Source organism: Aplidium turbinatum, chromosome 3 (genome assembly GCF_918807975.1).
Source record: "Aplidium turbinatum chromosome 3, kaAplTurb1.1, whole genome shotgun sequence".
Taxonomy (NCBI): Eukaryota; Metazoa; Chordata; class Ascidiacea; order Aplousobranchia; family Polyclinidae; genus Aplidium; species Aplidium turbinatum.
In genome coordinates, this window is record NC_137474.1 from 10,430,361 (window position 1) to 10,456,235 (window position 25,875).

The 25,875-nt window shown below is 36.9% G+C and overlaps 1 protein-coding gene across 1 annotated transcript; it reads right to left on the bottom strand.

Moving 5' to 3' along the window:
- Window positions 1-11,901: 11,901 nt before the first annotated feature.
- LOC145766536 (major facilitator superfamily domain-containing protein 8-like) lies at window positions 11,902-22,864 on the bottom strand. Its single transcript, XM_082578259.1, has 8 exons — window positions 22,743-22,864; window positions 21,094-21,279; window positions 20,058-20,573; window positions 19,429-19,586; window positions 17,535-17,676; window positions 14,623-14,742; window positions 12,979-13,109; window positions 11,902-12,015 (listed from the first exon to the last, which is right to left on the bottom strand). The coding sequence occupies exons 1-8, from the start codon at window positions 22,807-22,809 to the stop codon at window positions 11,902-11,904; spliced, it is 1,434 nt and encodes a 477-aa protein (XP_082434385.1). The 5' UTR covers window positions 22,810-22,864.
- Between the last annotated feature and the right edge of the window lie 3,011 nt (window positions 22,865-25,875).

Below are 25,875 nucleotides of genomic sequence, written 5' to 3' on the forward strand. Positions count from 1 at the left end.
GAAAAAAAAAGAGTTTTTTCTTCAAACAGGAATCTTCTACTGTACATTATTATTATTTTTCATACTGATTCGAATGAGTAATAGAGTCCGGATATACAATTTTAAACCTGTGCATGATCGTGTTTGGAAATAATACAGCACAGAAATTTTCATTGATTAAACACTGTTAATGCGCAATCTAGATCAAAATCAGGTTGGGAATTTTTTTAATTTAGTGTTGAAAAAGTAGGGAATTTTTAGAATTTAGTATTGAAAAAGTAGGGAATTTGTTTATAAAAAATGTGTGGGAACCCTGCATACTGGACGCAATGAGGAAAGCAACTACATAGAACAGACTTGTTTGCAATCAAACCAGGCGACAATGAGCGAATGGCAAACGCGATACCCCCCTATTCAGGGATAATATGCGTGTCTGTGACCGCAGGGGACCTGGAGCCGAGTTGTTTTGCACGTTGATAGCACCATGCAGTTGCAAGCACAGTAATAGGCTACTGAGCTCACATTTTGAACAATTCTGTGATCTTCACACCAAGGCTTTTTTTCAGTTGCTCACACGGCCACAAATCGCAGCGCATATGCGTGCTTAGTGTTAAGTAACAGCCTAGTGGAAAGTGTTGTGGATTGAATTTGCTTATTCAAATATATTAATTCCGGTACCCAAAGCCTCAAATGAATTCACGAATATCGCAATTGTTAACAATGGCATATAAATTAGGATGTTAGTGCACACAAAGTACCGTAGGGAAAGTATTGCTTGAAGAGTTGCTTCCTGGGACAAAAATTGAACACTGTAGGCTATGTCGAGCAGAAACTGGTTTAGTGTTTTAAGGTGGTCAAAAACGTAAGCATGCGTCTATTTGCATCCAACAAATAACGAAACTCTAAACTTCTCAGTTTGGTCGGGAAACAAAAGGGTTGCGAGGACAAATGGCAGGTCTCATCTAGGCAAGGAGAGGAGGGACACATGGGTGATGATCTGGCCTAACAGTTACAGTGCTGTGCTCAAAATATGTACAGTTTTTGTTTAACATGTGCGGTATTCACTTTTTGTAAATAGCCTAGCTTTTCGGAAATGCAACGAGTCATCTGGCGCTATTTGCTTGTGTTTGAAGCCCGGTTGCTCGCTTTGTGAAAAAGCTATCAACCTCAACTTTTGCTTGTCAATAGACAGAGATATGTTCTTTAGATTAGCGTTTATTAAATGCTGGTATCTTTAAAAGTACTTTTGGGATAAATGGTTAAAGTCGGTCAAGTTTAACTCTTTACCTAGGAAATATTTTTAACTTTTAGAATCTGGCTGACCTTCATTTGGATAAACGATAGCTTGTGCTTTCCAGCAATGGTTCAATTGTAAAAATCGAAGCAGAAACGACAAAGATATGTTCTTGATTAAATGCTGGTATCTTTAGAAGTATTCTTCGGATAAATAGTTAAACTTGGTCAAGTTTAATTCTTTTCTAAGGAGATATGTGGTGTTTTTCGGGCCTGTGTTACATAGCTATTAGGTAAAAGCGGACACTTGCATGCTTTTTCTGTTATGGTTGACTAATTTCACCCCACTTTTCCACCATTTTATGATGGATTCCTCTTGTGTGACGTCATCGCCTTTTTAACCATGGTGGCGACTTGTATACCAGTTCCAGATCACGCATGAGCGCATATTGATGTCAAACGTAATGCTTGAGTGGTGCTTGTAAGAATAGCCTCTGAGGCTATTTTTACAATATGTTGTAAGAATAGCCACAGCCATTCATAAAAGCATTTAAAATCGGTAAGGTGGTGTCAATCTATAAAAAAGGAGACCCAAGCAATTGCAGTAGCCTAACTATAGACCAGTAAGTTATGTAGCCTACTCAAGATTATAGGCCTGCTATTTCCTCGATCAGCGTAATTTCTTTTACACCCAGCAGTTTGGTTTTAGACATAATCACTACACGAACCAGGTTACTACACTACCGTACTAATCAACAAGATCTGTAAAGCAATGAAAAATGAAGAAGCAACCCTTGGCATCTTTCTAGATTTATCAAAGGCTTTTGACAAAAGCACGCTGATGACTGTTTAAAGGTAAACACTTTCTGATCATAGAAGCATCATTAATAATTGCCTGATAACACTGAGCAGTGCTGTAGCAAACTTATACAACGTATTTTCTTTTCAAAAGCAGCTGCTTGACAGAAATAAAGGTAAGTTACTTGAAAAAAATAAAGTTTTTGGCCACCGATGCTGCAAAAAACCGAATTTTACTATAAAGAGCCTGGTTGAAGGTAGTAGGTAGGCTATTGCTAGTTGTAGCTTTTAACTACTCGTTCGCTGGCCTACGAATTGTGATAGCCTAAGTTCAATCTTGGCTGTTGCTATTGGGCCTATCAATCGTTGTCGTAATTTGCATAGAATCGCAACGTCACACCCAAACCGAGGGTGATTATCAGTAGCGCACCCAGAAAAAAAATTATGGGAGGGGAGCTAATTCAGAATTGTCGGTCGAGGGATGTGCGACAATAGTTACAGTAGGCCAATGCCCATCCCTTTGATTAATATTTAAAAGCACTCAGGGCCCACAACCCACCGGTTTCCGATACATCAGGATTTGTTCTTTCAATCAGATTAGAAGTTAGCTTATAGTGCACCCCATGCTACTATAGCCCCCTCATTAGGGTGGCTCATTTTCCTTGATGTTTTTTAAAATTTTTGTCAGTTTGGAATAATGTTCCATTTTGCTTAGCCTACTGATATTTGCAAACCAAAATTTTTTTGTGGGGTTTTGACTTTTGACCCTGGTTCATCCAAGGAGAAATTCTGAATTTTTCCAAAAAATTAGTCAATTTCGAAGTGGTTTAACAGTATCTGATCAGAGGAATTCCCAAAATTTGATCACGTGATTTTGACATTACTTCCTCTGTTAACTTCCATGTGGAACATCTTTACCCTGCTCCAAGTCTGAGAGTCACTAATAGTGCATACTTTTAGTGTCATTCTAGTTGATTTTACAGCCTTTTCGCTGCCAGTGAAGTATTGTGGTTTTGTAGGAGGACTTAGTAGTGGTCACAGCGGAAAACCATAATATCTTCGTGGGAAAGTTGTAACATAAAATTCCCGGATCCTTTCGTCTGTATGCGATGATACCGAAAAAATACTCTTCTGAAAACGTCTTTCAAAAATTGTATTTCAGCAAAAAGTAGCCACAGGCTGTCGAAAATGGAGTACAACGCAGTACACTACTAAAACTTGTCACCACAATACAAATTACTAGGATAAAAGACGAAAATTTCGACTTTTTGTCCAGAAAATGACACAAGACAGTCGTTTTATCTTTAAATACAAAACTGGAAAAAGAAGCCATTAATTATAAGTACGGTATTGAAAAGCTTGAAGTCTCTCTGCATTGTATCAGCACCAAAGGATCTGTCAAAAGTCTTAACATTCTATTGGAAATCGATTTAGTGAGAGGCTGTAGCCCTCACATCAGATCAATGACACCTCAAAAAGTCATTGTCATTCTCTTGACTGCAACGCATGGAAACAGCGAAATTTTGCTTAACATTCAAAAAGTAGATAATGATCATAGCACAGCTGCAGAGCTAAATGAGATAGGCCTACTATAATTCTGGACACTTTGAACAAGTTTAATATTGATTGTCACAATCAATGTGCGAGGTCTCGCGTCAGGCTGCTTTGTATCTTGACAGAACGTGCTGTTTTTTTATTATGGAACTTTTGAGCGATGTGTTATTATCGGTTACTGACCTGAAGTAACCTTTGATTGCGAGATCTCTATTATGTAATGTGTTTCCAGAGCATTCGGGACATTCATTCAGAACAAATCTGGAAGGTTCTGTTGTTTTTCACAATTGCCAAATGACGTTTGTCATGACGTCATAAGAATGTTTACCAGTAGTTCTGTGATTGCGAAATCTTTATTATGTAACGTGTTTTCTAGAACCTTCTACTCCTACGTGACAATCTAGAAACTTCTTAAACTTGCTTGTTTACGTTAGGTGCATGTGACAGGACAATGAGTCTTTATGATATAATATTACGTAACCTTCTCGAAGTTACTGGACCGAGCAACCTGCTATAAATAATGGTGTGAATTGATGGATTATATTATTATGAGTTGATTATGAGAGATCATTGTTGCAGTGGTGGCAGTTGGTAATACACGCAAAGATTATTGTTGATCGAGAGTTGAAGTATTGAATACAAGCAGATGAGAATTGGTGCTGACATAAATTGTGTTCGAAATTAGAGTTATTTGAGAAGCCGTTCGTTAAAGTCCTTCAAGAATTTTCATTATCATTTTACCAGTAGAAATATTCGACATTTAATTGACTGCTTTTCGGTTATACCCATTAAACTACGTCATTGAACCTTTCCAAGTCTTTTTCCTGGTAAGAGATAGAAAGAAACCGTGACATTGATAGACAATTAGACATCAGGCGCGGATTTAGGAGTTTTTTTTTTTTGGGAGGGGGGGCAGAAAATTTGAAAATGAATTAAAAAGTAAGAAAAAGATAAAACAGATATGAACAATCAGTGGCGTAGCCAGGCATTTGGGGGGTTTTAACGGCCGGCAGGCGAAGCCTGACGGCGTGTTCGCCAAAGGCGACACCCAGCGGCGGGGGTCTGGGGGGCAACCCCCAGAAAATTTTGAAAAATTACTTTGAATTTGGTGCATTCTGAGAGCATTTTCAACAAAAATACGGGTATAAATATTCATGTAAAATGGTGCTGTCCGGTGGCATAGCAAAAGGATAAGATCATGTTTTCTTCGGCATTTTTTCGGGAATAAAGCTAAGTCTCTATGTTTTCTTGTTGTTAATTCCTGGCTGAGATGTTTGAATGTTTGGTATTGGCAAAACTCGCTCTTTTAATGCAGTTTTGTTTAAAATTAGGCAAACTTTGTTTTAGAGACATAGAGACTGAAAGCATCATTCTCAATATCGTGACGTCACACGCGTGCCAAAGGGGGGGGTTGTAACCCCACCGCCACCTCCCCCTTGGCTACGCCACTGTGAACAATGATACTACGACACATACGATATGCTATAAAATAGACATTAAAACAGCCATGTTCATCAATAAATTTTGCTGGAATAAAAATTGCTAAGCATGCAAAGTAAACTTGAAATCTGGTTTAAAACCCTGTATGCAGTGTCCATGACCAATTGGATATTTGTATGTTTGCAGACATATAGCCTACGGTAATTGATGGAAATTACGATGAAGACCAAAAACTATAAAACAATTCAGGTTTCAGATTGTTTCAACTGACGTCATTTGGCTCAGCGTTGGTTTCAGCTGAGCCAGCTCCAACAAATGTTGCTATTAAAATGTATAATCGATGGCTAATTTCAATCCTCCCTCCCTGAGATAAGTTAAGTCCGCTGTGGGACTAATATCAGTTGTTTAGAAGCATATCAAACCATTCAACAATTTCTCAAAAAATTTCGGGGGGGGCCCGGGCCCCTTGGTCCCCCCCATGGATCCGCGCCTGATAGACATGTAATCATCGGTTTGGTGTTTGATGCAATATCAGTTAACACAGGAATTCATAAAGGAGCAATTTTGTGCATGGAGAGAGCATTTGGAAGTAGTCTATTGCAACTATAGCTTGTCGACGTCATGTGCTGGAACTTTTGTACGAAGAGGCTGCTGCCTTGGTGTGTAGCACCACAAAATCACCAAATGAGGCAGCGTTTAAAGTTCTTCTCGATCCATGGCCTTCCCTTGACAAACATTACTTCCAAGTGTGTGAAGTAAAATGCAGGAAGGAAAAGACTAAATTCGAAAACACCATTTCTTTTTGTCAAGCTGCATTACTTGATGATACTTCTAGAAAAATTCAAGAAATTTTGGAGTTGACTCTCATCTTTCTTAAGTATCCTGTTTTTACTTTGTAACCTCTACATTAGTGCGATAATATCACGTCTCTGTGGTAATTAGCTTACGGATGATAATGATATTGCAGGGGGAGTGCAGAAGGAAAGGTATTTAGAATGAAGGCACCTGGTGCAAGCCATCATGCACGCTGGATGGCGAAGGTAATTATCTACACTATTAAGATTGCCATGATGCAGTACCAGTTGAAAGAAGATATTCCACAGTCGCAACTAATGAAGATTGTGGAGCTTGCTAAGTTTCTATGCCTGTTCTATGTCAAGGCATCGTCAAAAGCAGCTTTACCCTTTTAAGTTCCTGTCGAGGATTTGAGTTTATACAAACGGTTGCTCACCAATGCAAAAGAACATAAATCTGAGAGATTTCGACAATTCAGCCAAGCCATGGCTAGCAAATTTGAAAACCACTTTTGGTATTTGACAGAGCGCTTGGCCGTCCTTTCTCTTTTTAGTGACACTGTTGTGCAACAAACGCGAAGTATGGCTAGGGCCACGAAGAGATACAGCAAAAAATCTTCTTTGCAGCAGATTATTTTGAGCACAGTCTTGGTTGCTTTTCAACGTTATTAATGAGGGGCCTATCTTTCTGTGCAAACGGGCTTCTCCCTGGGAAAAGATGAGCATTATAACAGCATCAGAGGACGACTATCTCATCTCAAAGTTGTGAATAACTCTTCAGAACTAGCTCTTGGGCTTGTCACAGATTACCATCAGTCTGTGGTCACCAAATCACAAGATCAAAAACAATTTTTCTATCAGGTGGTTAAAAACCCATTTAAAAAACATAACAGCCTCTTGCTGAAATCGAATTCAGAAAGGTGCACAAGAAAATCATGTCTGAAACGTGGTAGAATTCGATATTTTGAAAGTAATACACGTGTCAGTGTTCAACGTTCATGGAGTTGCTAATTAAACCACTTTGCTTGTCACAAGTTTGTGTTACTGCCTCTTATTGTGTCCATTGAGATGCTAAAGTGCATTAGAAGATTGCGAGTGAGCAGTTTCAGGGATAAGCGAAAATTCGATATTTTGATAATTTTCAAACCAGGTGAACCAGGGTCAAACGTTAATACTTTTTTGTGAAATTTGGTGTCGGAGATACATTTACCAAAAAGAACATTATTACAAACTGACGAAAGATTTAAAAGAAAAAAAATTTGTTTCGGGAATTTGAGCCAGCCTAACCCTCAGCCTTACGTCCAGTCTCTCAATCTTCTGTAGATCTCGACTTTTTCGTCATGTATGACAAAATAGAATTAGCTTCGGTTTGCCAACATAAATAAGTGCGAAAACAACAACTATAGCACGAAAACAGTTTGAAACAAAACACTAATTTTGTAAACAGTAAATTTGATGTGGACATTTTTTCTACTTACAAAACATTCACAATTAGTTCGTGTTTTTAATTAAAGCCCAGACGCCTTTGTCTCTGTACTCAAATGCCGTGTATAGTTTTACATGTCCGTGTGATTCGGCATTGACGTACGGTTGCCTGCATCGGTATGTCCACCACATATTTGCTCATCAGAGTACGGGAGCATCTGAATTTTAGAGAGTAAAAGAAAAGCGTCATCAAAACCATTGGCCTATCATAAAGTGTTCTTTTTCCACAGATCGAAAATTCTCTGCTGACTCATTCAAAATTTTACGCAAAGGCAAATCCCAATTTGACACCAAAATTCAGGAAGCACTGCTAACGCTACAAACCAAATTTAAACAAACAATAATTTGCTGGAAGAGCGTCCATTCCCTTCAACATTTACTTGATGTATCACGTTCCCTGTGGTGCAAATTTTTTGTAGTTGTTTATGTAGTTGCCTTTTCTTAGTGAAAATTGACCTTCGAGAAGTTGAAATTCATTGCATTTTTTTAAAAGTATTTTCATATTCTTGATGAGGGTTTAAAGCCAAGCCGAAAACGTTCGACTGTTAAAACTATTTGTAAATATGTAAAATATATTGTTATAATAATGCTCAGCCCTGTTGTATTGTTGTATCTTATTCATATCCAACCTGTAAGCAAAAGGTACAAATGGGGAAAAGATAAAAACTTCATTTTTGGGGGGCTTGAGCCCTCTTAACCCCATGCTGGGTGCGCTACAGGTAATTACAGTACTAAAAAAGTCACAAAATTTGCAATTAGTTTTATGTTTTTTATTAAAAAAAAAAAAAAACACTTTTGAACTGCATCATTTTTCACCAAATTTTTGTCTGGTTCATATGGGATGCAGAATTTTGACGCAAATTCCACGTTAAAGAATATCTTTCTCACTGGCGCCAAACAGTGGATCGGATTATTATATGTGTTGCTTAGTTAATACGGTTTCGAGACCTACAACAGACAGAGAAACAAGCTAAGTAGATTGAATCTGAACACGGTCTTGAGTTCTCTTAGTTTATTATGGCAGAAAGGTTGCAAGATCACAGGTCAGAAGATCACAAGGTCACAAGTTTGCAGGCCGCAAGTTTAGCCACAAGTTTGCAGGTCGCAAGTTTGTTTAACAAATTTAGTGCGCAGATATGGGCTACTTCAATTTTATGCAGAGCTGGTGGGGGACAGTTTAGTCGACTCACCAAGACAGCAGCAGGGCTTGAAGGATAAATCCGTACAAACAATAATCCAAATAATAATAAGTCGTAACAGTCATACAGCAATTGATTCTACTAGTGCATCTTATTCAAATAGAATACAAAATTTACAATTAGTAAAAGGTCAAGAAATATTTAACATAAAGTTTCTCAATTTATGCTTAAGAGTTAAGATTTAAACATCTCGTTTTACCAAATGCAGCTAATACAAAACTGAACGAGAATTGCTCGTCTATGCTTTCACAAGTAAACAGACTTCGCTTTGCTAAGCTTTTATTCTGATTGCAGCAAAACACAGAGGAACTGTGTTATTTAAAGACAGCGAGAAAAAGAGATAGCTTCAAATAATATGCCTAGGTTGAAGCAAGCAAGCGGATAACAATCGTTCACTAACGTTGATACAACATTTTTCAAGATGCGGCAAAAGCTTTGAAGAAATATTGTGCTACACCAAATATTTACTATCACATACAGACAAACGGCATTTATACGTTGAATTAACGTTGGCCATGCTATGCCAATATGCCAACGTTTAAATGGATGATGAAAAACAACGATTAATTTTCAGCCCACAAGATGATATAAAATTGTTTTTCACGGCAGGAAAAGTTAAAAATAGTGTTTTAAAACAACAGACTACAGATACTCTGGCGCCCTCTTATGCGTCAAGCTTGCAAGCTTCAGTTTCTCGTCTAAAAACTGACAGCAATTATTTAAACTTGTTTTTCACAACGAATAAAGAATTGCTAAAAATGTAATTGTTTTCGTACAATTGGATAGATCACCAACTCCGTGGAAAGAGATATATGGATTTACGTAAACACAAGCTTTATGTCTGTAAAAGTAACGTAATAATTCTATCAACACGAAGCCGCGATTGACGTTTCAAAGGTTTTCTTAAAACAACAAACAATCGCTTGTTCGGCTGATTATACATAGACTGCTTCACAGAGTGGCTGCTACTTGACATGATATTCAAGTCGATTATAAAATTAACATGGGAAGCTTTTTTTCGTGTTACTAAGTATTTTTAACTTTGGCTGGATTTAATGTTTCATTGTACCAAGAACCCATTTGGCAATCTTGTTACTGTTGTCCGACTATCAAAAAAGTTCAGATAAACTATGTAGTTAAGATAAATTGCCACTAATTACTTTGTAGTCAACACTACAGTACGACTTCTAAAAAAATTCTTCTGTCTAGAAAGTCAACTTAAACTAAGTAAAAGTAATCTTGATCTTATTATAGTTCTTAAAGTCACACAAAAAAGTGATCTTATATCAAGATTAAATAAACGTGATCTTGAGATCAAGATCAAGCCCATCTCTGGATGTGCAGTTGTGCACAGCTGGTACCTCAGCAGTGCTGTAGTTATCTGAGGGATGTTGCATTTCTGTATAGAAACTGTAGATGACAACAACAATGTGCAGTGACGTAAGAAAGATTTTCTCATTGGAGAGCCATTGGAAATTTTTTTTTAATCAAAACTAAAACGAATTGAAAAAACGCCTATTTGCTAATAAGATGATTAGCCTAACATATTTTTTTAGTGTGCAGCAACTGGTCTACTCATTTACATAGATTTTGTATAGAAAACAAAAAAAATGGAATATACGGTAACACTTTTGACTTGACGTCGCATGGTACTGTATCTTGAGTAATGTTATAACCTAGTAGCCTACTGAACGTGCTCGATTGTGTAGGCTATAGTTCTTTGTAATGTTTTTGAAACGTCGTGCAAGGTTCTTGGCATCAAACCTGGATTTTTCTTCTAAACATAGAACTAAGCTGTCCGCATGTGGGCGCAAGCTACCTTCTTGTTTTTCAACAGATTTATTATGCTGATCAGATATGACCACCTTCAGTGATGATTCATGGTATGATAGTTAGACCTGCAATTTGCCTAATATTATCAAAATATTTCATTTTTATCGTCTTTTAGTTTTGTAAAATCCCAGCCGAAATTACATTTTCAAGTGAGTTGCTCCCAAGTTGCTTCTTGCAATGTTTCCTGAATATCGTAGTTTTCTGAGGTTGGTGTTGATCCCAATTATCGTTTATTTATTGGGTAATGCATTTGTTTGTTTTTCTTTCAACCCAGCTAAAACATAATAGCCTCTTATGATAGCCTAACACAGGGGTGGGCAAACTTTTTATCTCGAGGGCCGCATTCAGAATCTGAATTTGTTCGAGAGCTGCAGTATAATATAATTAAGATTATAAGCCAAAACGTCAAATCTAAAATTGTCAAAATACAAGCTTTTATTTATTTTTAAAGTGACAAAAGAAACGGAGATTCTATATGCAGTACATGTATTACATAAAAGATATAAAAAAGGTTTGTCTCAATTATTTATTTGAATACAACCCACATCAAAGATAACACTTTGCCAGACGTACTTTGAGCGAATTAAACAGAATACATCTGTCAGCGAATTAACATAATTAAAAAAACTAAAACGAAAAGAAAGTCTCATGATGCGACAGGCCGAAGTCAGAAATTTCAATTGTGACGTAACCGGCTGTTTTTTGGCACTAATATTAGCCGTCCATTCATGCAAGATCGCAATGTGGCTGGGGAAAAAGCTACTACAATGCGACAAAAAGACTATAATTTATCTTTATCAAGATGAAATATACGAAGAAAAAGTTTAATTAAGTCATTGTAGTAATTAAAACTTTCAAGCAATTTTAAGATTATTTTATTACCTATTTGCTTCAGGCTTTCGCGGGCCGCACAGAAAGTAGTCACGGGCCGCATGCAGCCCGCGGGCCGTAGTTTGCCCACTTCTGGCCTACCACATTTTAAAACTTTTTTATGTCACGTTTTTTTGCATGTCGAAATTTCACATTTGTATGTGGCAATTGGGAGCACAAGAGTTCACAGTAGCTTAATCTTAATTTTGTATTTTTTCCAATTGACCTCTGTTTCCACATCGTTACAAAAGATGTCACAGCTGTTGTTGCCATAGAAATCCGTCATTCAATTTTGTGTTGTCAGCGTAAGCAAATGTTATATGACACAACAAAGACAGCAAAAAATTTTTAACATTTTTAACAGAATTCATATCATTTTGCAACTTAGAACAAGTTCCCTCCATTTTCCCAATGGTTATCATTTCATTGTTGTTTTTGCAAGATGTACGGTAGCTGCAAATTATATTCGCCACTTCTTAACTTGACCTTACACAGAAGTTACTTCAGTTTCGCTACTGGTTCATCGACTAACAACACTATGAATATCAAAAAGCAGCATATTGAAAATTGGCTACCATTTTTCCCACAAGTTTTACAGAGCTTTCAAAATTGTTCAAACCTCTTCTTATGATGCGCCCAGAATATAAGTTGAAAAGGTGCTATACGGTAGGTTGCTGTCAGTGATATAGCCTACAATGTTGATAACAAAGCAAAACTCAACAAGGCAAGTCATCTTCTCTGTCATGTGACAACAGAAATGTCGTTTCCGGGTTTTCTCGATTTGGTTGATTTGTTAGATCAAACCGTTTGTTGGACAACAAGACCATCACCTGGCAAAAAAAAGTTCACTTTGTTGGCATTTTCGATTTACAACGCTATCAAACCAACCACGCAACCTAATTCTTGATTTATAGACGCTATATTTTTAATTAGCCTACTGCCAAATAATTAATTCAAGTATTTTTTCGTTTTAAGTAACATTGTGCATTATCAATTTAAAGTTCTAATAACATTAACTAACAAAATGTTTTGATAGTAGTTGTAATATTAGCTACAAATGTAGGTTCTAAAAGGTTGGAATCGAGTATTTAAAACGTTTGAAAAATCGCGCTGATTCGACTCTCAGAGTGTACGATTGAGCAACGCATTTCAGCACAGCTTTCCATTCAGCGGCACTTAGTGGATGGAATAATTTCCCAGCAACAACATCACAAGAGAAAACTTCACGCTGTCCATCTCTGCAACCAGGCATGAGCCAGTGATTCAAAGCCTCCTCAGCTATGCAAAACTGCCAAAAATAACCTTTTAGGGACTTTTTCAGTCCAAGGATAAAGATTTTATGCCAATCAATTAATCATCTCACTGTGGTGTGGCGCTAGTTCGACTCTTGCGATGTGCGCTGAGCAACGAGCTTCAACGTTATTCTCCAATCATTGTTTCCTTGCGGATGGGATAATTTACAGACGATCACACTTTAACAAGCGGAATCACGACTCTGTCGATCTACAGTACGTAGCTCACTGAACTCGAGTCAACCATTTAAAGCCTATACACTTTCAAGTATGTAGGGCTGCCAGGATGAAGCGCTAAAAGAAGCTCAGTCATCATAAGATAAATATTTTTACCCTCAAATAGACAGTCGATTACACGGTATCACATGTAGCCTACCGCATTAGACCTGTTGGAGGAAAAATGTAAGGATAAAAGTTTTGTGTCCTCCATTTTATACCGCTCATCGTGATAGCCTATTGCTACATTAGTGTAGGCCTAGTATATAGGAAGCTACTGCTTACATATACAATTGCAAGTAAAGCAAAGAATACTCCGGCCATAACAACCAAGTGGTTGAGAGTATAGCCGACCCAAAGTGGTCCCAGAACTTGAGCAATTCCATTGAAAAACAAACGAATGCCTTGATTAAAACCTGAAAATACAAAAAAAGACCATAAACTGAACTTGGTCTCCATAGATAATTAAGGTACGCTGTATAGAATATTTCCAATGGTTGAAAGCGATAAAATAATTGCCTAAAAAACAGGGCTTTAAAGTTGGAGGAATTTTGGCCTGTCCGAAGTCAGAACCGGCTAGTTATAAGTCGTGGAGTCGGAGTTGTATATTTTTCGCCCGACACCACAGCTCTGTTAAAAACGTTGATGCAGATTATTCATATTATTTTTTTATTTGTTTACGACGTAGAGCAGTTGAAATATGCGACATCACAGCCATTTTGTTGCCTTTTCATTTCCTCATATGATGGTAAACATGTTTGCTACATATATAACGCAATAGCTTATGGCATTTTTGAACCCTTTCTCTGAGAAATCACGAGATGTTTAAACACATCTGTTGACTGTACAAAAATAGCAGTCACTCTTTGTGAGAACAAATATTATAGTTTACTGCTGCAGCCAGGTAAAACTACAGTTTCTACAGCAGGAAGCAAAAAACTTTATGATCAATAGCATTGAAGGACTTGGGCTCAGTTTATTGTCAAGAACAAAAGCTCGGATGCCAATCATTCCATTAAGAGGATACGTATGAGATATCCAAAGATAATGTAATTGATATTTTACTAAATGGCCCTACATTGACATGCAACAGAGGCTCCCATGCCTCAATGGCTCAAGCAAACATTGATATGACTGATTCCATTTCTTAGACAATGCAGTTTTACTCAATCCCGTAACTGAAGTTTAGAACCAAGTGGAAGGAAGAGGGTAGGAGAGATGTTAGATAAAACCAGGCTGATTGTTATGTTCGGTTCTTTGCTTAAAGTTTCAAACGAAGCATCTGACATTTTTAAAATAGCGAGCTGGAGTTTTTCAGCATACCATTTAAAAAGCTGCTGTTATGGCTAGGGTGAAACGCTGTTCTGGGATTCATGTCGTCAACCTCCAAGCGGGGAATCTTCACAACTGGATAATTTCCCAGCTGAAAACGACAACTAGAAGCAGAAAGTGCAAGAATAGCCTATTGCAGATTACAGATAAACATGCGATGTTGAGTGCGATGCATCACCTGGGAAGGTGCATATGTTCGGATTATTCTAACAGAATAAGGTATATTCTAACACCATTATGCTACTTCAAATAAATGTAATAGGCCTATTAGCAGCCAAAGTCTCGGTCATAGAACACCTGACCAATAAAACCTTGAAAGCCACAGCATCCTACTACAAGAAACACATGCATTAGACTCATCCAGACTTGAGACCACAACTTACAAACTGGAGGCCCATAGGCTACTCAAAGCCTACGCTGATCTATATCAGATACCACATGATCGCGTATCCACCTTCGATGTCCAAATCGAACAGTAGGTTACTGGTTACTGATGAACTTTTGAACAGCCGTACTTCATAGCTACTCAAGCTACTGGCATGATTGGCTCGGCTTAAGTTCATAAACTTGAGTCTTGGTACTCCATTGTTGCCTTACCCTGAGTTTTCTTTGCAGTCAGTTTTGAATACAAAGACGAGTGTGGAATAAACGCATATGCGAAAGTAAACGTCCAGACAGCGGAATAAATGCAGAAAACAACCAGTACCCATGTAGTTCCTGTAATGAAATCAAGTGTTAAAGGCCAAGCTCAGTTAGTAGAAAAAAGTTTTTGATGCAGGTAGCCTACGTCTGTGCATAGCATACAAATTTTAGACATCCACAAGCGATCTTTAGCACGCAGGATCCTCAAAAGGAAACCCGAGGTTGTTGGCAGCAGCCAATTTTTGGCACTGGCTACTTTTTTTGTTTCATCATTATTTGTTGTTCTTCTATTGAGTTATTAAGTTGTCATGCAGCAGCCTGGAACGAATGACGTTATCTCGTTACTCGGGACGATTGGCTGGTATTATTTTGGAGTTTTGCTGAGCATAAACTAGATTGTAATTAAGTTAGTAGTTCTACAGTATACAGTTACTGCTTTCAAAGTTCAGAGTTCAAAGTTCAATAACTTAAACTCCAAGTCCGCGTTACAAGCAATTTATTTCACTGTCCAAAGCAATTTTTTATATTGTCAAAGAAAATTTATTGATTTCTTGGCAATTTTGAGATACTTAGTTAATAACCATTATGTTAATTAGGCCTATAGTTAATAACTATTGTATTTATAATCACTGTGCGCCATTCACTGTGACTATGCGCTATGTCTTGATGGATAAAACGTCAGTGGATCATCAACTACATTTTATGTGTTTCTGCTTTTACTTTCTTATTCACCGGATGAATATTGACTACTGTATTGCTAGAAAACTAATTAATGCTGATGGGCATCCAACGCTTTTCGCAAGGCTATAAATTCAAGCAAAAAATCGTTGCGTTTACCAATAAAAACGGTAGTATGAATAACATGCGTAGGCCAGCAGGGCTTCTCAAACATTTTTGTGTAGACTCATTTCAGGAAATAATCTTCTATGCGGCCTCTTGGTGAGCAGTCTACAGTGGACACAACCGTGGAAGCGATTTTTTAAAGTAGTTCATGAGTTCTACAATGTACATTAATTAGTAAAAACAGAGACAAGTGATCATATCAGCATGTCCAGTTTGTCCACAGAAGCTGAATAAAATATTTCAATTTTTAACTTGGATTCAATGAGTAGGCTATCCCTATGAAAGGGAATGCCTTCGTATTTCAACCAACAAGAGTTTATTGTCTGGGGACTTTTTCTGACAATGTTTATGACGTAATACCGGTCATAAGATGAACACATTATTATACATAGGCAGTTAAAAAAAGTTTCAAATGTTCGTTTTGTGAATATGCATTTCTCTCAAGCGCCCATTCTAAAACCTCAACGAAGAGGTTTTGTCTCTGTTAGCTCAGTTGGTGTATCGCCCGACTTTATATACGAAGAAAGAAGAACATCACGTAGCGCTGGTTCGACTCTCGGGGTGTGCGCTTGAGCAACGCATTTTAGGACTGCTCTCTATTCAGCGGCACCTAGTGAATGGAATAATTCCTCGGCAACAACACTTCAATAATCGGAAAACTTTACTCTGCCAATCTCAGTAACCGGCCCTGCATCAAGAGCCTCTACAAGTATGCGAAACTATCTATCAAGGCTTTGTCAGTCCGAGGATGAAGATTCAAAACCAACCAACCATTTAGCGGCATCTAGTGAATAGAATAATTCACAGACAACAGCATTTCAACAATCGGAAATATTTACCAAACTCGGTAACCGGGCCTGTGTTAGTGGTTCAAAGCTTGTAGATATGCAAAACTATCAGAAATAACATATCAGAGGCTTTTTCAGTCCTAAGATAAAGATTCAAACCAACTAACTAAGGAGTAGGCTAGCCTACAACGTATCACAGGAACTAGATAATGATTTGAAAGTAACAAAACTTTTGCAGAGTCACCAAAAGGGTTCTAACAAATTAACTTGTTATCCGCATTATATTTTTGCTGAGTCACCATTATATCAGTCTGTGAGGTTGCCAAAAGCGTGCTTATGACTGCGAGAAAAAAGTGGGGACAGATAAACATTCAACAATGAAAGTTAATGAAGATCGTCAAACGCTATCTAACATCTTCGGGAACTTTAAATTGCCATATGGTTTGATGCTTGTACTGTAAAAGCATTGCCAGCAAGTATACGCTTGCTTTTCCTGTTTTGACAATCTAAAAGCTGAAAGCAAGCGTGTTTTATGGTCATCGAGAAATAAATTTACAGTTTAAAAAGATGCATGTTTCCTGCAGTCCATGACAGACATATGGAACCTGCTACTTGGCAATCGTTTGGTCTGTTTGCACATAACTACAGTATGCACATATTAATGCTTGAATATACCACAAGGCAGAAAACTACAATAAATTGATAAAATACAAGCTTTCCAAGTTCAAAGATTTGGGAACGATAAAAGAAAATCTTGTGTAGTATAATCACAGCTACAAAATAGTGTTTTACTTTGATTTCCTTAGTTTTGCCTCTTTTCTCCTGCTAAGAATGCTTAATTTGTTGAACTTTTTCTTGGTTTGATTAAGGTTGAAGCATAAAAGGACACTAATGTCATAATTTTCTTGGTTTTAACGTAACAACAATTTATAATATTTTAAAAACTAGAGTCAATTTGAAAAAAAATGTCATATGTTCGATTTCAGTGACTTCAAAATACAACAAAACCGTAGAAATTTTCATGAAATTAAAACCAGTGTTATTTAAAAAAAGCCTGTCTTTAACAAAGCAATTGCAAGTATAATTAATATTTTTACTGCCTAAATTGACATGATTTTCAAGCATGCAAGATTACAACTTAAACATGAACTTTTTCCAAGGAGTATACACCATGTGGATCTATTACAGATTTACCTATTCTACTGTATTTGTCCTGAAGGTAGACCACCCACTTACCAACTGGTTCTTTCAAAGCAAAAATGATCATCACTAAGTAGACGAAAAAGTTGGCAACCAAAATTGTTAACCCGATTATGAGCAAAACACGATCGGAAACTCTCTTGCTGACGGCAGCCAATGACCAGAGACTAAAAATATACTGCAAGAAAAAGAATAACCTGATTAACACTTTAAAAAACGAAATGTTTTACAGACAATTATACAATCAAACTACTAAATTGATTCGAAATCAAACAAAATTAAGGAATATTGTAATAATTATTAAAAAAATAAAATGATCATGGGTTGGTCATATAGAACAAAGTATCGAGACAAATAGGTGGACTAGCAAATTAACAACTTGGACACCCTGGGAAAACACACGCCAACGGGGAAAGCCAAAATTGAGATGCAGAGACGAGATTAACAAAACATGTGGAACAACCAACTGGCACATAAAACACACGATCGACTAGGTTGGCAAGGAAAGGAAAAGGCCTTCGCTCAACAGTGGGCCACCACAATTTGAAAATAACAAAATGATGATGATATAATTAAACATTGCACAGGAAAGCTTGGAGCAATAAATTACCTCACGCTGCAAATGGGCGTACGCATATGTCACACACAAGGCGCATGTAGTCCTAAGCTATGCGTCAAATTACATAATCGCCAGTGCAGTAATTATTTGTTTACAACGCAAGAAACTTATTTTGGAGTTTAATCATAGTGCGAGTTGAGCACAAACAAAAAGGAATTTTGTTTCACAAAATCAAGATCTTTGGAAAAACAAACATTCCCTGTTTGAATTGAAACGTTTTATTTATAGATCTACCAATAGAGTTTTTGTTAACAAAAACTTTAAATGTTATTTTCAGGGCCGTTCAGAAGATTAATTGGGCCCGGTAGTAATGAGATCGTCGTGCTCCCTTTCAAGACACTAATAGAAAAAAATGATATCCAAAGAATACAAGGTGGTTGCTTCAAACTCCCGGCCCCTTTGGAAAGGTTTCGGGCCCTTAAAATCATGCTGGGCTCGGGGCCTGAAGTACCTTCTGGACCCCCTGTCAGCGCTCTGGTTATTCTGTTACCTTTCTTTCAAAATTTTGTTTAGCCTAATGTTACAGGAAATTAGTTGCAGATAGAAAAACTCTTTTCCAATTAGGAGGCCTGGCTCAAGCGCCATAACTTGACTTTATTTATTTATTTTTTATATTAGAGGGACACCAAACAAGTTTGGAAAAGTTATTGTGCCACTTTTAAAACCCATAAGTCTTATAAATATAAAGAAATCAACTAAAAGTAGCCAGTGTTTGCGTACTGCTCATAGATGAGTATCTGACAGTCAAGTACTGTTACAGTACATCAACCCCGCTTGCTTGCATAAAAAATCTTTGGTATCTTGGTCAAATACATTTTTTTCGGTTGCAGTGTTCAAAGTTTGATTTGTAATGTACGATTTGATGCGTGTTTGCACCTTCTCTCACAGTGAGGTATATTAAGACCAGGAAATTCAAAACGTTTTCTGGTATAACATGTGATGCCATTAGGCCGTATCATTGATATGTGTAATCTTTCTGTTCGAGTACATGAACAGCAAACCACCCTTTTGCGATATTTACTTGGTGTCAGCCTTCGTTGCAGTTTCTCTTTTTGTGAGAGAAAGATCTTGCAAATAGTCTTAAGGGGGCAATTTCAACAAATTAACAAGATTTTAACAACACAAATTTTTTTTGGATCTGCATTAATCCGATCTTGCAAATATACCAAAAATAAAACTAATTTTCAATATTTTAAGTGGGGCCAATGGGCGATTGCCCCAATCGCCCTTGGATTTGTCACTGTCTCTTCTTGCTTGGTGACCTGTACCATATTAGACTTAACCACTCAGTCACTAACACAAAATACTTACAATAATACCAGAAATTAAAAAATAGATACTGTTAGCAAATTCTTTCCAGTCAAAGAGCAGATACGTTAGAGGGGTGACCAGGGTCTCTATTCCACTCATAGCAAACATAAGCACAAACATCAAAGCCAAACAAACCACGATCTCTTCTCGAAGCAAATCTGCAAACAACGCTTTATTAAAATCATAGATATCCCTGATTAAAGTTGCATACTTTAGCTCTAAGATTCTCAAATTATGTTGCAATACAGAATTGTGCATTACGTTGTATATAAAGGCTTTACCATTGAGCAGCGGAGGTGTCTTCCAGGGGCAATAAAAATGGCGCCACCGTATTTTTGTAGGCTAATATAAGTAGGCTACCACCGTGTATTTTTTTTTTTTTTTTGAAGGCACATATATACCAACAGTTTTTATTTGGCTTTCTGGAGTGGATTGTAGTTTTTTCTGCCCGTTAACTCCGTTTGAGTGGAGTGTATGGTGATTCTGCTTCAACCAAATTTGACAACCTAGATCTTACACAAAAAATAAACTTTCTGAATTTGAATCACTAACTTGTGAGTTATGACTAACAGAACAGAACAAATTAATCGTATAAATGTCTTCGAAGCATCGTCGTAATTAGCACTTACCATTGTACACAAACGCCCAAAACGAATACGATAATTCCACAGTTTCTCTTTCATTATCACTAATATTTCCATTCACACTTTTGGTAACCTGTGAATCGTTTTCATCTAAAGTGCCATACACGTTCTTCGATTGTATATTTTCACTGTCACTGCCTTCAAGTGTTGTTGCATTGTGGGTAGACTTAGCTTCAAGATCTCGATAGAATAATACCAACAGCATAGTGTGAATTGTAAATAAGGTCGCCATGAAGATTCCTGGAGACGTGTATGCGTTGACATGAAATGGTCCGATCCAGAAATTTAATTCCTTCAAAAATAAGTTAAAGGCTGGTCCAATTACCAGCCCTAATTGTCGCAGAGAGATTAAAATAGAAAAAGTAGCAGTTCGTTCTTCTTCTGAAGTGCACCGGGTTATCATTCCAAAAATAGAAGAACTTGACGCGGGACCAACTCCAGCTATAAGTCGACTTCCTAGTATTAAGTATTTGTTTCCACCAGCAAAGTACATGAAGTTGCCTACAGAGAACATGCTCTCGTTAATGTCAGTTGAGATGAATACATCAATAGAAAAAGACAGACTCCTCAAACCCAGTTAGATAGAGAAAAAAGAAAGAAATATTTAACATTTTTAAATTTTCGAACTTTTACCAATGTGAAAAAATGTGAACGGCATCGTCATTAAAAACACACTTTTGTGATCTTTGCATTTGCAACAATCAATAAGCTTACAACTCACTTCCGGCAAAATAAAAAATAGCTAGCTTTGCACCATGCACAACACAAATGATTTCGGCTATTGCAGTACAGCACAGAGTGCATTATCATCATGTAAAGTTGCTTAAATGAAATCCCTTTTGGAAACTATTCTCCTAAACCGGACCCTATCTTTCTTGAGGAGGTCCGACCCTCTTGAGCGAGAAGTTACGGAGCCAAAGATGTGTAGGACACAGGAGATGTGTAGAAAAAATTCGAAATGTTGCGAGATGTCTCTTTAAATGCCGTTTTGCTTTTTCACATTAAAAAAAAACAAACTTACCCACAATTTCAAATGTATTGCTAATAATCACGGCAGCCTTCGTCGATCTGGTTCGGTCAGTGATGTATCCAAATACAGGAGCGGCCAAAAGTCCAGACAAACTAAATGATGACATCACGATTCCAATGAAAAAAGTTGGTGCATCTAAGCTCATGAGATACAAGTTTAGAGTGGGCAGGATCACAGCTGTAAAAAGAATGAAGACATTGACGTTATCACAACAGCAAGACTTTAGTAAAAGCCCGACAAACTTTTTTTGTTCTCTATGAAACCGCAGGCTGTGGTGAAATATAAATTTATTTATGCCGTAGCCATTTTGTTTATTTTAGCAGGTTATCTCGCCCTAAACCACTTCCCTAGAAAAGCAGGGTGTTTTTCTCCACGTTTGAGAAGCCCTGATTCAACCTGCTTGCACGTCATATGACTCACAAAATGACTCAAAATCGTGAAATGTGGATTGGAGCTGTGACAAAAAACAAATGAAAAGGTGATCGTCAATGAAAGCAATTTTTAAGTAACAAAACTATATCGATATCTATTTGTCAATATTTTTGTGGTATGGAGTGTGCTGCAACAAAAGAAACATAGCCTAGGTGTAAGCATCACTTGTTACACAGTCATGCGCGTAGGTAGGCTACAAACATACCTGTGTAAGCCAAGAACCTAAATGCATCAATATACCTTGACAAAAAACAATCAGTTTAATCAGCAGGCTTCTAAATTGCACAAAAAACAGCAATAAACGTGAAAGCGATCAGAGTCCGATGAAAGGCAAGCAATATTGCAATCCACGAAATGCTGTATGTTGCGTGGTTTTTATCCGAAAAAGAGCATCGGTTGTTTTTTGTTTTGTTTTTTATGAAAAAAAAGGATCAAAAAACACACTTGTAGTTTAACCACCGGACGTAAAGTTAAAAAAATCAAATTAGTGATCAATATTGCGGTTTTAATTTCATGCTGGGCCTGAAACTGTTACTTCGTTCGTTCTCTTCTATCAAAAATTGCACGTTTGCTGAAGTTTATAACGCTTTAACATTCAAGTAATTTGTGTGGCTAAAAATCTAAAGCTTGCTTTGTAGTTTGTAACATAGCTTCAGGAAGTTGATTTATGATAATAATTTGTGATCTAAATGTTTAGCTCCATTGAAAGCTGCAAATGCAATGTCATGCTTTCGATTTACTGAGTAGGTCGTGTAATTTCAGTACTGTTTGTTTATCAGCTACAATTGTTTTCGCTAACACTGCGCTTTGCAAACTTTTTGAAGCTTAACGTTTAACCCAACAGAGCCCTGACAAAAAAAAAACCTATCAGCCAAAATGCTAATAAATTAATTCTATTTAACATTCTTGCCTTACATTTTTGCAATGAGGCGTTAATAAAAAAACAAAACAATTTTGTGCTAAAATAAAACGTTTTCATGATTCCAGACTGCAAATGTACGCTAAAAGTAATTCGTTGCCTTCGTTTTTTATATTTACATGATATTTTTCAAAAGTACAATTACACGCCTTTGGGTACAGCGTTTCCCTCTTCGAATTATTAAAAACCAAGAAAATTGTGGACCGCAAGAACAAAAATTAACAAAACAATTAACAAACCCAGCCAAAGCCTAATAATCAATTATAAACCAATTAAATTTTTGACTTACCATACTCTATACCACTCAGCATATAACACATGCAAATGACCACAAAGGTAGGAGAAAACTTCCTCATGGATTCGTTTTTTTCACGTTGACAGAGCGTTGTTTCAACAGCGGTAATTTCTCTGTCAGCAATTTCTTAACATAGTTATAAACAACTAAAATATTATCTACAATTTTAAGCAGATAACACTTAATAAACGAAATAAGACGCTGGATTCGTCGGAATCATGACGTACTACACACATAGCACGTAGCCTAATAGTCGGAATCAATGTGTTGGTTATTCACTTTAAAACATGACTTGTAAATCGAAGGACTACTTTACTGATCGACCTACTCCACTTTTGTGTCGCAAAAGCATGAAGCAAGCAAAACTATGAAACAAGCTTCAAAACACTGACTTCAAAAGGAATATCTTGCTTTGAACCAATAATTTTTGAATCTTTACAACTACGCTATAAAAAGTTAGATATTTTACTCTTGCAGCTTACGCAGCACTGATTAGACTACTTTTATTCGAGTTGTGTAGGCTTGCATGCAGCCTACTAAACAAACTTCAAAACATGCAGGCTGAAGTTTATCAACTTATGAGATGGATCACTAATTTCATAAATTGATTTTACAGAACATTTTTTTGAACCTACTTGCAGAAAGACAGCGAGATGTCAGTACTCTACTAGCATTTTGAACCATCATTTTTATGGAGACAATAAGCTGCGATGTAGGCTAAGTCTGACGACACGCATTAAAACTCAAACCATATTAACCTGGCATGAGTCATTTCGATACAAAAGTGAACCAAGCAAACTCCTGCACAGTTTTGCTCAAGCACTTACAATTATTAAAAACCACTGCAGCTGATTTACAGCAAATAGTTTGTGCTTGGGCTCTTGTGATTTGTTGAGAGTTGAAATCGACTCCTGCTGGCTCACAGTCATCATCTGCCGGCCACATATTTTCATGATAAAGATTTTATTGGAACAGAAGCTTTTTCTTGCAAGTGGTTGACTTGATTGAGGAATCTTTGCTTTCAGACTAAATTTTTTTCTTGAGGGTTTAGACCTATTGGCTACATTCATACCTTGGTGACTCGAGCAACACACCTCAAGAACAGTTTTTGTTTCAACGACACCTAGTGGATAGAATAATTCACAAACAACAACATTTCAACAGTTGAAGACTTTACTCTGTCTAACTCGGTGAGCGGTGACTGACTTCATTAGGAGATATAAACTTGTCAAAACAAAGCTGTGAACTGTTGGCACCAAGGGTGAAAGATAAAAGGTGTCTTGATCAAAAAGCTAAAATTAATTTATAGAAAGAGTAGGACAAGAAAAAAAATCTTGCGTATTGCAGTGATTCGTAAAATTTTAATGAAAATGCAAGTATTAGATTACAGACTATCCAGCAGAAGATTAGCGAATTTTATAAACAGCTCTACAAGTAACCTGAAGTATGTCTCGCTCCATAATGGCAAGCGTTATGCATCCCTTCCATTAGCTCACTCTACCAAACTGAAAGTGAAATTTGCATGACTTTTGACTCTGTGTTTATTCTTTAAAATTAAGGTCTAAAAAGACATTATTAAAAGGAACTACTGACAGTGGCCAGTGTTTTGATCTTCCGATCTCTTCAGCTTAGTAAAATGAAAGTAGAAAGCTGTCTTGAAGTTTTGAGATGATGGTTTTTAAGAGTGATTTTTATAAGCCAATGAGAATTGATTTAATTTTTAATTTCGGACTTCAGCGAAACGTAATTTTACCACCAATTAGAAAGTGTGATCATTTTGAGAAAAGTTGTGCTAAGCAACGATTGGAATTAAAAAAAAAAAAATTGAGAAAAAGACAGAAATTTGTCACTAAGCTAGGAGATAACAATGATATGAGATGGATCTAAAATACGAGAAATTAGATACTAGCGGCTCATATAAGTTTCAAAGAAAATAATAATTTTATAACAAAGGAATATAAGTTTTCAAAGATTCAAAGAAAATTAGAGACAAACTCTTGTCTTTTTCTTAAGTTTTTATTTTGAACAAATTCCAATCATTGCTTAGCACAACTTTTCTCAAAAATATCACACTTTCAAATTGGCGGTAAAATTACGTTTCCCTGGAGTCCGTATTAAAAATAAAATCAATTCTCATTGGCTTAATAAAATTACTCTTAGAAACCATCATCTAAAACTTTAAGACAACTTTGTACTATTAGTTTACCAAGCTGCAAAGATCGAAAGATCGAAACACTGGCCACTGTCAGTAGTTGCTTTTAATAATGTCTTTTTAGACATTATTTTTAAAGAAATAAACATAGACTCAAAAGACATTCAAAATTCACTTTATGTGGAGTTACATGCACTTTAAAATTTTGGTTGTTTATAGTTTTTTTTAAGCCGTAGTCGGCAGTTTTTTTTAACGATTCCGACTTCAGACCAGGGATATCTAGAGAAGAGACACGCGAAAATCCCCCTTTTTTTTTGAAAATCCCACCGACTCCACAGCCCTGATCATAATCACTGATTAGGCTGCTTCAGAATAAGCTAAACAGGAATAAGATTTAGTTTGCGGTTTCCTTATGAAATAAAATAATAAAAAACTCACTGTAGGCTACATCTTATACATGTTTCGGCCATTCTCGGTAACCGGCCATGCGTCAAAAGCCTCTACAAGATTGTTGGTTTAGTTTTGAATTTTTTATCCTCGGACTGACAAAGCCTTGATAGGTTATTCCTGGTAATTTCGCACACTTGTAGAAGCTTTTGACGCAGGGCCGGTTACCGAGATTGGCAGAGTGAAGTTTTCCGATTATTGAAGTAATGTTGCCGAGGAATTATTCCATCCACTGGGTGCTGCTGAATAAAAAGCAGTCCTTAAAATGCGTTGCTCAAGCGCAACACCCCGAGAGCCGAACCAGCGCTGCTTGATCTTGAAGATTCTTCGTTCACGAAGTCACGCGCTAACCAACTGAGTTATCGTGGCGGACAAGTAGCCTATGCGAAACTACCAGGAATAACCTATCAAGGCTTTGTCAGTCCGAGGATAAAGATTCGAAGCTAAACCAACCCTCTGCAAACGTTTCAGAAACTAAACATCTTCAGTTTTATTCATTTTTCTTTTGAAGAACTTGAGCTTAATATC

Coding starts and splice junctions, on each gene's coding strand:
- LOC145766536 (XM_082578259.1), bottom strand. CDS start 22,809: ATGAGGAAGTTTTCTCCTACCTTTGTGGTCATTTGCATGTGTTATATG. Junction 19,587..20,057: donor TTGGGCGTTTGTGTACAATG/GTAAGTGCTAAT, acceptor CGTTGTTTGCAG/ATTTGCTTCGAGAAGAGATC. Junction 17,677..19,428: donor TTTTAATTTCTGGTATTATT/GTAAGTATTTTG, acceptor TTTTTCTTGCAG/TATATTTTTAGTCTCTGGTC.